The 15,297-nt window shown below is 38.7% G+C and overlaps 1 protein-coding gene across 3 annotated transcripts; it reads right to left on the bottom strand.

Moving 5' to 3' along the window:
* Positions 1–71: 71 nt before the first annotated feature.
* si:ch211-250n8.1 (uncharacterized) lies at positions 72–15,011 on the bottom strand. 3 transcript variants are annotated; one of them, XM_058405978.1, is made up of 16 exons: positions 14,657–15,011; positions 13,209–13,313; positions 11,761–11,836; positions 10,767–10,923; positions 10,630–10,675; positions 10,478–10,536; positions 8,916–8,951; positions 8,777–8,829; positions 8,446–8,578; positions 6,810–7,015; positions 6,665–6,710; positions 5,721–5,786; positions 4,646–4,705; positions 4,468–4,553; positions 3,157–3,239; positions 72–1,611 (listed from the first exon to the last, which is right to left on the bottom strand). In XM_058405978.1, exons 1-16 carry the CDS (start codon positions 14,691–14,693, stop codon positions 1,577–1,579), a joined length of 1,284 nt encoding a protein of 427 aa, XP_058261961.1. In that variant the 5' UTR covers positions 14,694–15,011; the 3' UTR covers positions 72–1,576. The 3 variants fall into 3 exon arrangements, with proteins under 3 accessions (XP_058261961.1, XP_058261962.1, XP_058261963.1); XM_058405979.1 differs by having other exon boundaries at positions 4,468–4,550; XM_058405980.1 differs by lacking the exon at positions 14,657–15,011 and having other exon boundaries at positions 11,761–12,663; positions 13,209–13,286.
* Between the last annotated feature and the right edge of the window lie 286 nt (positions 15,012–15,297).

Here is a 15,297-nt window from a genome sequence, read left to right as displayed (position 1 = left end):
TATAGAGGTGTATTCTAAAACTGCCTTGTGCTATAAATACAATAAGTATAAAAAAAAAAAAATAGTAATCCACTTTTGTTATTTGGTGTGTGTGTGTATATATTTTATTACGTTGATTTATTGTGTCGGGTATTTATCATGTTTTATTATAAGAGTTTGAATAAAAGTGTATAAAAGAACACTTATGCGCAAGCTACATTTGGTGAACCGGACAGAACTCACAATGAAACCATGAAAACATATGTAGTCACATCGCACACGTTAATACAGTATGTTATGTACTTTAAGCTGATCATAAATTTTACCTGTATCTACATACCCAGATTTGTTTTTGAACTCATCTTGTTCCTCTCCTCCCAACGTCCCCTAAGGATTCATTATGGCAATGATTCATTCTTACTTTTTTTAGTAACAAGCAACACCTTTTAAACAATAGTTACACACAGAGTTGCAATACCACTGAAGGAAAAGAAAATCGGGACATACTTCAAATATTTTTAACTCCACAAGTGTGAAGAAAATGTAAAAATATTCAATATATATTATATTCATTACAGTAGCCATATATAAAATACCTTCACTGTCCACGTTATTAGGAACACCTGCTCATTCATGCAGCCAATCATGTGGCAGCAGGACAATGCATCCAGGTAAACAGATAGAGGTTTAGCTTCAGTTTATGTTCATTTCAAACATCAGAATGGAAAAAAATGTGACTTTAACCGTGGCATGGTTGTTGATGGCAGATAGATTGGTTTGAGTTTTTCAGAAACTGCTGATCTCCTGAGATTTTCACACACAACGATCTCTAGGGTTTTAAAAAGCGACACTAAACACATTTAGTGAGTGTCATCTCTGTGTGGAAACACCTTGTTGATAAGGTTGTTGAGAGGGTGTGAGGAAAATGGCCAGAGCTGCCAGAAAGGATACGGTAACTCATATAATCACTCTTTACAACCAGGGTGAGTAGAAAGGCATCTCAGAACACACAACACATCAAACCTTGAGGTAGATCCAGAAACTAGAAAATGAACACGGAAGCTATCATGGGTACAGACTCACCCAAAACGGGACAGTTAAAGACCAGTTTTGTCCAATTTGCATTACAGCATGATTGGCTGCTTATATAACTACAGGAATGAGCATGTGGTCATAATAAATAATAAAGTGGTCAGACGTAAAATCTCTGCACACAGATTCACAAGCCTTCATTTACAGGTGTGTTAGACATTTAGAGTTTGACTCATTTTTACATTTAGTTATTTGTAGAAAGACATATTTTGTGCTAAAATTATTCCGTCACCAGGATAATAATGTGCTCAGACATGATCAGTCAGTAGTCCTACATTAATTTTAAAAAACAATAAAGTGGCTGGTGAGGGCATGTGTATAGCACGTACACTGAAAATAACCCTCGGGTTTGTCCGAGAAACTGACCAACGACATAAAATTTAACCTGTGTCCGAAGCCGAGCCCTGTCCTGCAGAACGATGTGTTTTGCTGCTGAAAGAAGTTAATATAGTTCTTCATGGAAACTTGTGAACCTCTCAGTGTTGTCAGTGCTCATGTAGATTCCTCACACAAACCATTCAGTGCTTTTAAACCCTGCAGCTGTGGGGAACAAAACGGCACAGTAGAGCTCAGGAAAACAGGATAAACAGATAATCAAATAACTACTGATCAAATGATGTAAATTCTAAACTAACTCCAACTGCAGTCAATCAGCCAGGACATGTCTGGTGTCTAAATGTAATGTTTGTATTTTCTTTTTTTTTAACTAACAAAGAAATTAGAGGCGTACTGATACGAGAAGCGAAGTGAATGACAGGGTGCTGTGATGTAGAGTTACTGTTATAAGCACAAAGTTGATTAATATAAAAAAAAAACAGCATGTTCAATTCAATTCAATTCAATTTATTATTATTTATTTATTTATTTATTTATTTATAAATAATAATTCATTATTATTATTATTATTATTATTATTTTCAATTCAATTTATTTTCATGTATTATTCTTATAGCAGAGCAGTTTTGGATTAAACCACAATACAGAATTTTGATATGGACTGCTGGACAGTTTCCTGCCAGAACACCAGAGGGCGATCTGGTAGGGCTTTGTTTACCTTATGTTCCCATGTGCTCTTGTTTACGTTGTGTTTGCACGTGTTTGCCCTACCTGATCCTTCCTCCCTTTTCTGCCTCTGCACACCTGTTTCTTATGTTGCACTAGTTTACCTTCTCTATATGTACCTGCTGTCTTGCGCTTGTGTTTTGCTGAGTCCTTGTCTTTTCTTACCTGGTTTTGCCTCCTGGTTTCTGTTGGTTGTTTTCTGCTTGGTATTTTGTATTTGCTTGCATAGTTGCCCAGTTTTCCTTAGTGTTTCCATGTGTCTGTTGTTTTATTTTATTAATAAATCCCCAGTTTCTCATTCTATCCCTGCATTTGGGTACCTGTGGAGGCACCTACCCCTGACAGAGTTTACCCTTTTACAATAGTTTAATGTAGAGGAACAGATCTCTTGAGTCTTTATACTTCCTCTAGGACAACTTAACCTAAAACGTCTATAGCTCTGTGTTTCATGTAGCATCATGGTCCTGGAGAAACGTAGTTTCATTTCACTATGTAGTGCGTCAGCTATATACACGGTTGAAATGTTTGACCTGACTTGATCTAGGAGTCTGAGGTCTAAGCAAAATTCAAAGGGTGATGGGGTGTTTACTGTATTTACTCCTAAATTTTGGAATAATCCCCACCTTTAGATTTGCTTAGCCCCATCAGTGGAGAATTTTAGGTCTCAGCAGAAAACTTTGGCATTTGCATTGGTGTAATCTTGAGTAGTGGAGATATCTGCTTCTGATATTTTTGTAGATGTGGGTTGACTATTGTTTAATTTCATAATTGTAAAGCACTTTGGTCTACGCTTGTTTTTAAATCTGCTATATAAATAAAACTGAGTTGAATCTCTTTACGTTTCTCAACCTGACATGTTGCCAGTGTTAAATAAATATAGCTGCATTGTAATAAATCATCACTTTAGACTAATGAAATGCAATTTGGACACCAAACGTAACCTGGCTACCTGACTACAATTAAAAATAAGTTTTCCAGTAAGAAACACTCCTTTACGGGTATTAGTGAGATCTGTTTCCTCACCGATGCGGTGGACGATCTCCTCACACTCAGCGCTAGATGTCGCCTGCAGAACCACACAGCACAAACCCGTATCTGGAGTATCTCTGAAACAGGAAATGACACAACCTACAGTCAGTGTTAACAATGACCCAGCTAATCAAGCTCAAGTGTTAACGTTTCTGGTTCTACTCAGGCATAAATGAAATACAGGAATACTGCTTTTTCTTTTCTAATTAGCATTACAGTGGTTCAACTAGTGGATCCTTACAAACATATACATTCACACTCACAGTTATCATCTCTAGTTTCTAGGATGATGGGGTATAAAGGGTGGTCTAAACAAACAGGAACACGTGCCTTTGGAGATAGAATTGCATCTGTCTTTATTTCTAAAAAACATCTAATATGATTGTTTATGACTGTTCATAAAGATTTCAGACATTCAGTGAGAAGAAGCTAACCCCATGTGGACCTTGAGGATATCAACCTCCTAATCAATACACAAAATAACATAAAAATGCTGCATCTCTATCATTGAGCATTTGAAGGCTTTACATAGAGGAGTCGGTGTTGAATCTATAATGAACTCAGATGTTGAGCTAATTTATGAGTTGCTCAGGAGCTTCTGGTTAAACAACTCCAACTTACTGTACATGACTGCAGAAAGGACATTATTCATAATGACACTCTCTGGGGTTTATGATAATTCACACTCTCCGGTGTCACCCAAATGGGGATGAGGTTCCCTTTTGAGTCTGGTTCCTCTCAAAGTTTCTTCCTCGTACCACCAAGAGAGTTATTCCTTGCCTCAAGGCTTGCTCATTAAACTAATTAGTTTTGGGTAAATTCCACCACCTACTTTTCTACCTAGAAGTCCAGGATTTTGAAGGCTAGCCAGTGCTTCCTCCGAGACACGTAAAGACAGCCATGCTCAAAGGAAAGCGCTATCTGCCCTCTTTCCCATACATGATCTCCCAGATGCCCATGATCCCTCCCAACCATGCCAGCTCTCCAAGCATCCAGTTTTGCTCTTTTGGACTTCTGCTCACAGATGGCTGTGGCTCAATTGTTGGGATTTTCTGTTGCACAAATCAGGACTAGTTTTAACAGCAAAAAATTTTTTTTTAAAGATTTCTGTGGCATATTTTTGGTTAAGTCTTTGACCCCATTTTAGTGACTTACTACATCGAAACAGACATATACATATATGTTCAGTATATACTTTTGGGCATGCATGAAGAAATGATCTATAATAAACAGCAGATATATCCTGCTATGTGAACTGCCTTTCTGTCACGCATGAATAAAATGAGGACTGTGATCGTAACCTACCCTACACAGAAAGCGAAGATGGTGAAATCCGGCTTGCCGAATCTCCCCACACAAGAAATCTCAGGAAAGTGATGCTGGAACAGCTGCTGTTTAAAATCAAACAATCCAAAGAATATAATCCTTGTATTATCTTCAGAGCTATCTGTTTTTAGTTCCCCACAAAACATCAGCTCCATACCTGTTTATTGGATTTATCAGTGCAGGTCAGGTGCGTTTCCTTCACGTCCAACAGCACGTCCTGAGAAAATCAGGGGAATGGGAAATTTTTTAATCACATTACATCACTAAATTACATCAATTAAATTATTGGTCAAAATTTTGGATGCACCTGATCATAGCAGAATTGACTTGTTTAACATGTGGAACCAGGAAAGTGACCAAGAAAAGTTTGAAAAAAAAAATTACAGCTTCGACGTCTTACATTCCATTTCCGGAAATTTTTGACATCTTTCCGATCATCACTCCTTGCAAACTTTTCATAAAGTTGATAGTTAAGTTTCATCAATTCCACTAAGTTCTAAACTTCTGGGGAAACTATTTCATTTTATTTAAATGCTACTTATTACAAATAGATTTTTATTCATGGATAAAATTTACCCCAAACCTTTTAAGTGTTACGTGAACAAAATATAAATTTAATTCAGTTAAATTTTATTTTTATAGCACTTTTAACAGCAAAGCAGCTCTACGCAAATTCGTACATTCAGAATTAAAATCATGAAGTTTAAAATATTTTATTTTAAAATTTTAAGCCAGAGGAAACTTGATTTCGTCAAATGTTTGACTGTAACTACACTCAAGAAAAGTGTTAAAACATGCACTGTAATAAAATTATAATTGTGTGAGTTATTTAGTCTGTATTTTACCATACTAATAAGCTTTACTGCAGTATTGTTTACACAGTATTATTTTCTTCATCTTCTTCTTCTTATTATTATTAATAATAATAATAATTATTATTATTATTGTATCAAATACATTAATATTAATCATTATAACTCATTATGCCTATAACACACTAAAATTAATCTAAAAATTATTTACCATTTATAAATTCTTTATTTAATAATGTCCTAATGTCGTCTCGTTCTTGTATAAGTAACTCGTCATCGAGACAGATTCAAGGCAGTCGATTCTATTATTTAGCAATAACTATAGGTCATATTGTGGGAAATGCTTCGTTTGAAAGAATGCATTATTATTAAAAATAAGGAGAAACAAGTTGTGTCTTTGCTGGCTGGGTGTAATCGTACCTTCTTGCTCTGTCTCTTTTGCAGCACAGTGGGTATGGCGTACTGCAGAACCTCCTTCCCTCCATACTGGCACAAGCAGGAAAAGGAGTCAATTGGTCATTTTCACACTTTACAACCGAAAAGCCGTATTTAGAGTTCTCATGCATGTGAGAGAGGATTTATTACAGAAATTCAGTTATTCAGATCTTAGACATAAGTACAGGCTTCTACAAAAGTTATGTGAGGGAGGGGTTTGCCTAAAACAGAGGTGTGTTTATAAAAGAAAAGCAAAATCTTTTGTGTTTCAGTACTGTGGTCAATTCTTTCCCTAGTTGCATGCTCAAGTTTAAGGGGAAAGCAGTCCTGTTGCTTATGTTTCTGAGCTTTAGTTTATTAGTTTAGATGCTATTGTAATATATAGATATGTATAAAGGCTGTCTCAGAAAGAAAAATCAGGCAACTAATTTTCAGAGAACTACACACTTTGATTTCCCTAAGTGGTGAAAACTGAGTTATCCTGTCTCTGAATACACATCACGTTCTGTGTAAATATTGATCCTAACTGGCAGACTCCTATTATCCTAACTCGCAGACTCTGAATATGACCCTCTATGATGAATACAGTCTATTCCCGATTTGCTGCCCTTTGGTTGTTCCCTGTTCAGGGACCGCCACAGCAGATAATCTGACCTGAATATTCTGATTTGGCACATGTTTTTACACAGGATGGCTCTCCTGATAAACCCTGCCCTTTTTTCTAGGTGTGGGACCAGCAGTGAAAGTTAACCCCTTCATTGACTGAGTTGGTTTCCTGGCTGGGAATCGAACCCAGGCCACTGCAGCGAGAGAGCAGCGAGAATCCTGCTGCTGGTCCACCAGGGATGCCAAAGTTGATTCCTGAGTATAGATAATTATAAATAAATATAAATTGACACTGAGTGAATTAAAGGTAGTATTTACTGTACCATTCCTATGTTTGTTTTTCCTAACAGCTGCACTGCATACAGGATCCTGTTAACAGAATAAGAGAAGATTTTTATCCACTCAGAATCTCTCGTGAGAAAAATGTCTTCATTCCAGCGAGCACACAGCTGTACTGGAGTTCCTCACCGTCCCTCTTTGACACACTGGCTCTGGTTATCACGCTGCACAGGTGGTTTGGGAAGAGACGAGCCGAACTCCAGCGAGGGATTCTCCTGTTTCAGCTGGCGTAAAAGAGGCACCAGGGGGCGATACACAGCGCCGTTCTCACCTCTCCAGCGCAACAGGCGCAGGGACAAAGGCTGTCCTTTTAATCTGGACAGCACCACACCTGCCTTTACACAACACACAGAGCAAAGTTGATCAGGAACTAGACAACACATCATGCCTTGAAGAAATGTCTTATTTTTATTTAGATTTATCCACATGACACAAATGTGACTTTCAGCTTACTACGCTTATCAGCATGGTGCACACAGCATGTGGATGAAGTCATTTTTCCTCTAATATAATACATTTAAAGAAGAAAATAATGAGGGGGGAAAATTCACATAATGCCAAAAAAAGGTTTTAATGTCCAAGGAATTAAAAAACTGAACTACTAATTCCTGACAATGACTAATGATATATAATATCTGACAAAATCAATATGAAGCCACACCTCAGCCACACCACATCAACACTTCTCCGGCTTCGCACACATAAAAATGAATGAAATGCCATTTTTCCCAGAGAAAACAGGTGCAGAAGAGGTGAAAAATGATGTCCAGATTAGACAAGGTCTATATAAAACCATTTCAAACAAATATACTATACAATAGAAATAACAAGTTGTAAAATTTATATTCAATTTTTTCAATTTCAATTCAGTTTATTTGTATAGCGCTTTTAACAATGGACACTGTCTCAGAGCAGCTTTACAGGAGTATAGAAAAAAATTATAACGTTTAAAGTTACTATTTATCTCTAACATTTATCCCCAATGAGAAGCCTGAGGCGACGGTGGCGAGAAAAAACTCCCTGAGATGATATGCGGAAGAAACCTTGAGAGGAACCAGGCTCAGAAGGGACAACTCTTAGATGGATGGATGGATGGATGGATGGATGGATGGATAGATGTTTTCAGGTCTAGAGGTGGCTTAGATCGTATGACAGATTAATACCATAGCGCTGTTGAATTGTCAGTACTATGAAAAGTTATCATTTTTGTGTATATATAATAATAAACAGATTTAAAAACAAAGCATTTGTGGAAGATGTCTCCAGTGTCAGCATAGTTTTCCGACATCTTTTTAGAGGAAAGGAGTTTTTGATTTCTGCTGTCTCAGAAACTTAAGAATTTTTTTGTCTTGTTGACTACAAGAGAGAAAGGCTGGTGAGTGAAGAACTGTTTATGAATGCTATAACGTAAGTGATAACAGATACTGAATGTAATTCTATAAGATAAACAGATTAAAAAGTATGACGTTTCAATCATTAATAAGTGGAAAAAGTTTAGTGTTAGCATATCATTATAGTATAAAAGGGATGACATTTGAGACTTTAGAGAGAGTCCACAGAAAGTCTATACTGTGTAGAAAAATAATTATCAATAATAATTCAGCTTCATTGCACCCTGTTGCTGATTAACGTCCTAAGGCCAAGAACTTTATTCTATATGTTGATCAGCTCTAGTACAAACACAATAACACAAACCCTAAATAACAGCAGAGCTCGCACATATCTTAAACAATATCCATAAATAGAATAAAGGCTAAATCCAAACCTGTCCATTATTGGAATTTCTCAGCGATATGCCATTGATTTCATCAATGATGTCGCCGGGCTCTGCAAACATGTCTGCTTGAGCCACACCGCCTCGGAGCAGCTCCATCACAAACACACGCCTGTCCAGATATCTGAGAGAGACGGAAGAAAGATGAGAAAGGCTCATAAATGATGCTTGAGGTTGAACACACAGAACACGCAGTGTTGAGTCTCCTCACATTCAAGCAGAATTAATGTTAGAAAGAGTGTGTACGTGTGCACAAGCATGTACAGTGTGCAGAAATCCTCAGTGTACAAGCTGAGAGACATGCTGCTGTAGACATGCTAACCTGAGAACCATCCCCAGCTCGCGACACGGCACAGCCTCATACGTTTCACACACCTATAACACACAAGTAGGCTTTTGTCATGCATTATCACATGCACATGGTGCGAATTACACAAGTCATGATGTACCTTCAGACTTACCGGGAGCAGCCAACTCTCATCCAGAAAGCTGCAGTTCTGAAGCAGAGGATATGGACAGGAAGTTCCAATGGGTTCATATACAAGAATATTAGTTTATATTATACCAGTTACATTAATGTGTTTTAGGTGTATAAAGATTTCTTCTGAATTCAGACAGCACATATGTTTCATTTTTACTAATACTGTTTTTTATTTAGATTTAATATTTCAGTCCCACTAAAGAAGGTGTGGCCTCAGTGTTGTCAGTCCCAGTGAAGGAGGCGTGGCCCCAGTGCTGTCAGTCCCAGTGAAGGAGATGTGGCCTCCGTGCTGCCTGTCACAGTGAAGGAGATGTGGCCTCCGTGCTGCCTGTCACAGTGAAGGAGATGTGGCCTCCGTGCTGCCTGTCACAGTGAAGGAGGTGTGGCCACTTTACTGTTTATTACAGTGAAGGAGGTGTGGCCTTGGCTCTGTCTGTCGCAGTAAAGGCGTCTGCTTTCTGTCCCAGTTACTCATTACTGTATGTCCCAATTTAGGAGGTGTGGCCACTGTGTTGTCAGTCCTAGTGAAAGAGGTGTGGCTTCAGTGCTGTCTGTCCCAGTGAAGCGGGTGTGGCCATTTTACTGTTTGTCTCAGTGAAGGAGGTGTGGCCTCATTACTGTCTGTCACAGTGAAGGAGGCGTAGCCTCTGTGTTGTCAGTCCCAGTGAAGGAGGTGTGGCTTCATTACTGTCTGTTACTTTCTGTCCCAAAGAAGGAGGTGTGGCCTCAGTGTTCTCTGTCCCAGTGAAGGAGGTGTGACCTCATTACTGTCTGTCCCAGTAAAGGAGGTGTGGCCTCAGTGTTCTCTGTCCCAGTGAAGGAGGTGTGCCTCATTGTTGTTAGTCCCAGTGAAGGGGGTGTGGCTTCATTACTGTCTGTTCCAGTGAAGGAGGTGTGACCTCATTACTGTCTGTCCCAGTGAAGGAGGTGTGGCCTCAGTGTTGTCTGTCTCAGTGAAGGAGGTGTGGCCCCTTTTGTTTCTGTCACTGTAAAGGAGGTGAGGCCTCTGTGTTGTCAGTCCCAGTGAAGGAGGTGTGGCCTCAGTGCTGTTAATACCAGTAAAGGAGGTGTGGTATCTGTCAGTTGCAGTAAAATAGCCATGACCTTTTTGTAGTCACTCTCAGTGAAGGGGTCTCCTTGATGTCAGCTGTAACGAAGGGAGGTGTGGCTTCAGTGATGTCAGTCCCAGTGAAGTAGGCAAAAGAGAAGGTGTTCTCTGTGCTGTCTGTTGCAGTGAAGGAGGCATGCTGTCAATCTCACTGAAGGAGGTGCGGTCAGTCTGAATGAAGGAATTGTAGCCTCTTTGCTATCAGATCCAGGTGCAGGGAATGAGGCATGGCCTCTCAAGGTAAGTGCATAATATTTAATCAGGTCTAAAACTTACTGCATTAAATTATTGGGCAAATTCCATGTATTGTGGACGGCTGACCATGTTTAAAGTCAATCATCATGTATTGTCAGGAGGAAAGCTGTTTCACTTTGCAACACAATGAAATGTATATACTACACTGATACAGTAATACATGCAGAGCAGATGTTTACCTGTATGTTGAGTTTGAACTCCATTTCAGAGAGAACCAGACACAAGGACAGAAAAGGCTCTAAGAAACAAAACAAACCCACAAAACAACTGTTACCAGTGCCTTATACCTATATATCAAATAAAAGTTTATTACTGAGATTAAAAGCCTCACCTACAAATTCCTCATTCCTCAATACAGAAATGTCAGGACTGTACCACTGCAAATCAACAAATTATTCAAATGAATTAAATAAATTATTTCTTTATGAAAAGGTCCAGTAAAAGTAAAATAGCAATGATCTCACTGACCTCCATAATGCTGGATGTGTGTAGCAGATGGCTGACTACATTTCCCAGAGTTCTCCTGCTCAGCATCAGGCGGATGAAGTAGCGTCCTCGGCCCTGAGCGCTGAGGAGTTTGGGACACGCTGTGGTCTGCTGTACGGCTAAAGAGACAGCGCTCAGCCTTCAAAAAACACCAGTGGGGTGTAAAATCACTTGTGAAGGAGATGACTGATCAGGATATCCTGGAAGCTGGCAAAATTCCTTGTTTGTTTTCCTTGGTGTTCATGGCCAAAATGTTCAGAGCTACATCTTGTAGCTTTCTCTCACAAAGGCCGTCTTTCATGCAACACTTACAAGCAACATGTTATGAAAGTAGTATTTAACAGTTTATTCTGAAACCTGACAAAACCTAAAATCAGTTAAATTGTGCAATTCTGAAATCCAAATCTTTGCCTTAATCACCATGCTCATACATTCAAACTCTAGCACATTTGTTATTTTAACAATTTACATAGGTTTATATCGAGTTTTATACATATTACATATGTTTGCTGCTCAATATGTCTCAATCTGTCACTTTTGGCACTTGTGCCTCTCATATATTTATACAACCTTATCTTTATTACAGGACATGTTCAGAACAAATAACCAAAACAATCCCCATAGCGTGAACAGTTACCCAAGAAGACTTAAGAGAAATATTTTAATAAAATTAATTTAGGGCAGCACAACAGGTAGTGTTTTTGCCTCACAGCTTTTGACTCCTGGGTTCAATCTTGTGCTCAGATGTGAAGTATCACATGTTCTTCCTGTTAGTGTCCTCCTGGATTTCCTCCCACCTCCGAAAAACATGGCAGTATGCAGACTGGCTAAGATAAACTGCCACTAGACATGCATGTGTGTGTGATCATGGTCCCCTGTATTAGACTATCATCCTGAATGTATATCCTCCTTCTGCCCAATAGATATTTCTATATTTCTATATATTTATAAAATGTGTTGTTAGACTGAAACTGACCTTCCACATGTGTCCAGATGAACTAACTGCTCGAAACAACACCAGTAGTCTCTGTGTGTCAAACACAGCACTGGTTCTGCAGGCAGGGGAAAAAAAGGTAGCACATCATATGCATCATTACATGTACTGTATGTATACACTGTGTGCCATGTGTGTGTGTTTATGAGGTTCTGTGAGATGCAATCAGGCATCATAAGCTGTTCTTGTCCTATAAGTCCATTTGCATGCAAATTTTCCCAAATGTGCCTTAATGTACATAGAAAAAATTATAGCATCTAACTAGACATGAGATCTGTATTATGCTTAACAATCAAAATCTAGGAGCTGTGCTGTTATAAGTAAATAATGGGGTGGTGTGATGGATTGTTTTCTGAAAAGAGCCCGTCTTGTAGTGGTTTTTATTCCATTTTTTCCAGTTCCATTTAATGTTCACAATCAGTTTATTTCCTCGTAAACAGCTATAACCCATAGCTCCTTCACCATCCTCTCTTTTCTCTGTCTTATGAAGTTAACAGACCCATTGCAGTTGATTGTCATGTTACCTAGAAACAGAAAACTCCTCTGTCCTGAAGACTATCATATGTCTGAACACTGTTACAGCTTCCCTGCCGACTGTTACAAATTGCTGATTCTTGAAACTCTGTCCATAAATACTCTATTAACAATTACTCATTTATTTTGTAAAGGCAGCTACGCTAATTCATTTCCACCTGTTCCTTTTTTTCTACCCATCCTGAGGCATCTACAGATTGTGCCAGCTCCAGTAGACAGAGGCCAACCCTGTGAGGATCCTGAGGCATCCAGAGATGGACCAACTTTAGCTGGATTCTGCTTCATGAGGATTTGGGTATATCAAAGCAATGCTGCCAGCTCTGTGTGGACTTCGAGGACGACAACAACCTCCTAATTAATACACATTAACATTATACATATGCTGTATCACACTGTACACTGTACATAACTGCAGAAATGACATTGTTCATATCACACTCTTCTGTGTTTTTGAATAATTTATAATCACACTCTCTGGTGTCACCCAAATGAGGATGGGTTCCCTTTTGAGTGTGGTTCCTCTCAAGGTCTCTTCCTCATATCATCTAAGGGAGTTTTCCTTCAAATCATTCAATCATTCAAAGCATTCAAATCTCTGGTGTAAGCTGTTCCTTTACAAATGTTCATGTCTTCAAATCATTAAAACCTTGCAGCCAGGACTAATGACAGAGCTGCGGTTAAAAAAGTGAAACAACATCTTAAGAGTGTAACAGTGCAAGACTGAGAAATGCTACTACTACTGATTTATATATGTCCCTTGTGAGACCTTTGTGTCCTTATATGTCCCTTGTGAGACCTTTGTGACCTTTGTGAGAACACTGAGTTAATGCGTGTGTCTGTGTGTATGGGATGGAGTTATAGTGTTTGGTAATGAAGGAAAGGAAGTCTGGTCTCACGCAGCAATCCTTTGCGGAGAATGAGCTCCAGTAGCTCACAGCATGAAGCCAGCTGAGGACTTGCATCAGTCACTGAGTCTTCAGCCTGCAGCTCCAAAATACACACTGCACACCACACACAGAGTTACAGAGCACATTTATAGCACTGCGAGAGTTTGATATGATGCAATTATTTATTTCATGCTAAGGTGATTTTCAATGCTATGACTAAATGATGATGAAGTGATTTGTGCTCTTGGATATTGTGCTATAAAGGAGTTACTGACTGGGCGGTTTCTTGGTCAATCAATCAAGGTGTTCCAGGAAGTGCTATTCAGTTATGCATTAAATCTATAATAAACCACACCTGCTTTACACTGTGTGAGAATGGTTCAAGGTGTTGAAGTCGGCCTTGTGACATGTATGCTTGTCTTTTGGTCTTTAGTATCATGGACCTTCATGTTTTTTTGTCCCTCATTTATGGTTGCACTGATATATAATGCTAATATTATGTTACAGATTGTATACTACGGTTATAATTGATGCATAAAATCGTTTAAAGGTAGACATGGTAATAGAAAAATGAGAGGAAAAACTAGGAGGTTTATATACATAGACACACATCTTTTCCAGATAATCCTTTAAGAATTTTGACAAAAGAAGTACTGAAATCATTCCCATGCCTGGATTGGAAGGACGGTCGCTGTGGACATTCGCTTACATGCATGACACCAGATGTAGGCTAATGTTCAGTAAACTATCTAATGTTAGCTAGAAAGGAGCAGCATCAGCAGCATCAGTAAGATGTAGTAGCGTACATCTGTAGTAATTGTAGCAGCAGTATGTAATAGAAGATGTAGTCATAGCTGAAGATGGTAGAGGAGAAGTAGTAGAAGATGTAGGGAAGGAAGGAGGAGCTTCAGCAATAGCAGAAGTTGAAGTAAGAAGGAGACATAGTGGCAATAGTAAGCAGTAGGAGGAGGAAGAGTTGCAGAAGCAGCAGCAGCAGTAGTAAGAAGACCTAGTTATAGTAATAGCTTTAATTGTAATAACAGTATGTAATATTACATATAATAATAGTAGGAGTAGAAGTATTAAGTTTACTGTATACTTAAGGACTGCTGCTCAGCTTGGCTTTGCCTAATTATTGAGTATTTTAAAACCCAATATTGACACTGGAACAAGTGTGAACAGTTTTATTTACACATGTGCAGAAAGCTAACACTAGGGACTGGCTGCATTCCAAATGTCATCTTATTTGCTATATAGTGCACTATGTAGGATGTGGAAATATTATGGCGTTAGAGACTTTGTGATACAGAATGAAATTTTTGTAATATCTGTAGCTGAACAAACGTTATTATAGTAATAATGGTAATAAATACTGATCTGATACAGGATATAGGATCAGCTGTTATCATTATCAATTGCAGTGCAGTATGGGAGAGAAACAGCATATGAAATCTTACCTTTCAGCGTTTCAATAAGTGGGTCTTTAGCTGGCATTGCTCTTAATTCTCTTATTTCCTATCAAACAATCTCTGCCTGATGAAGCGCATGAACGCACATTTCCGCGAACGCACTGCGCGAATACGATGGCATTTTATCCACAAATCCGGAGTTTATTAGAATAGAGACGTGCTATAATAAGCTGACATACAGCGAAATAAACTGTGTCCTGTTTAAAGCCCTGTGTGGAGGCGACCGAGCTCGGATAAAGAGAATAATTAGGCAGAATGTGAAGCTGAGACGCGCGTTATGGACGTGCGTTATGTACGCGTGTGTTTAAGCTGATGTCTTCTTTAAACAGTTCAACCCTCAACAACCCCCTTCCAGTACAAACATGTGTTTTTTGGTGCCCTCTGGTGCCTGGAATTAGATTTCAGGAAATAAAAATGATTCATTAGAAAATAATAATGGGAGGAGGTTTGGGTCATACCTAAAACCTGTGCCAAATCAAATATGCGGAGTAGATGATCATTAACAAGAACAGCAACATTTATTAGCAGAAATAAGCTAGAAATAAACTCACACTATATAGCAAAAGGTACACTGATCAGGCATAACATTATGAGCAGTGACAGGTGACATCTCCTCATCATGGCACCTG

This window comes from Hemibagrus wyckioides, linkage group LG13 (assembly GCF_019097595.1).
Source record: "Hemibagrus wyckioides isolate EC202008001 linkage group LG13, SWU_Hwy_1.0, whole genome shotgun sequence".
In the NCBI taxonomy this organism is placed as follows: domain Eukaryota; kingdom Metazoa; phylum Chordata; class Actinopteri; order Siluriformes; family Bagridae; genus Hemibagrus; species Hemibagrus wyckioides.
This window is presented reverse-complemented; position numbering and strand designations above follow the sequence as displayed.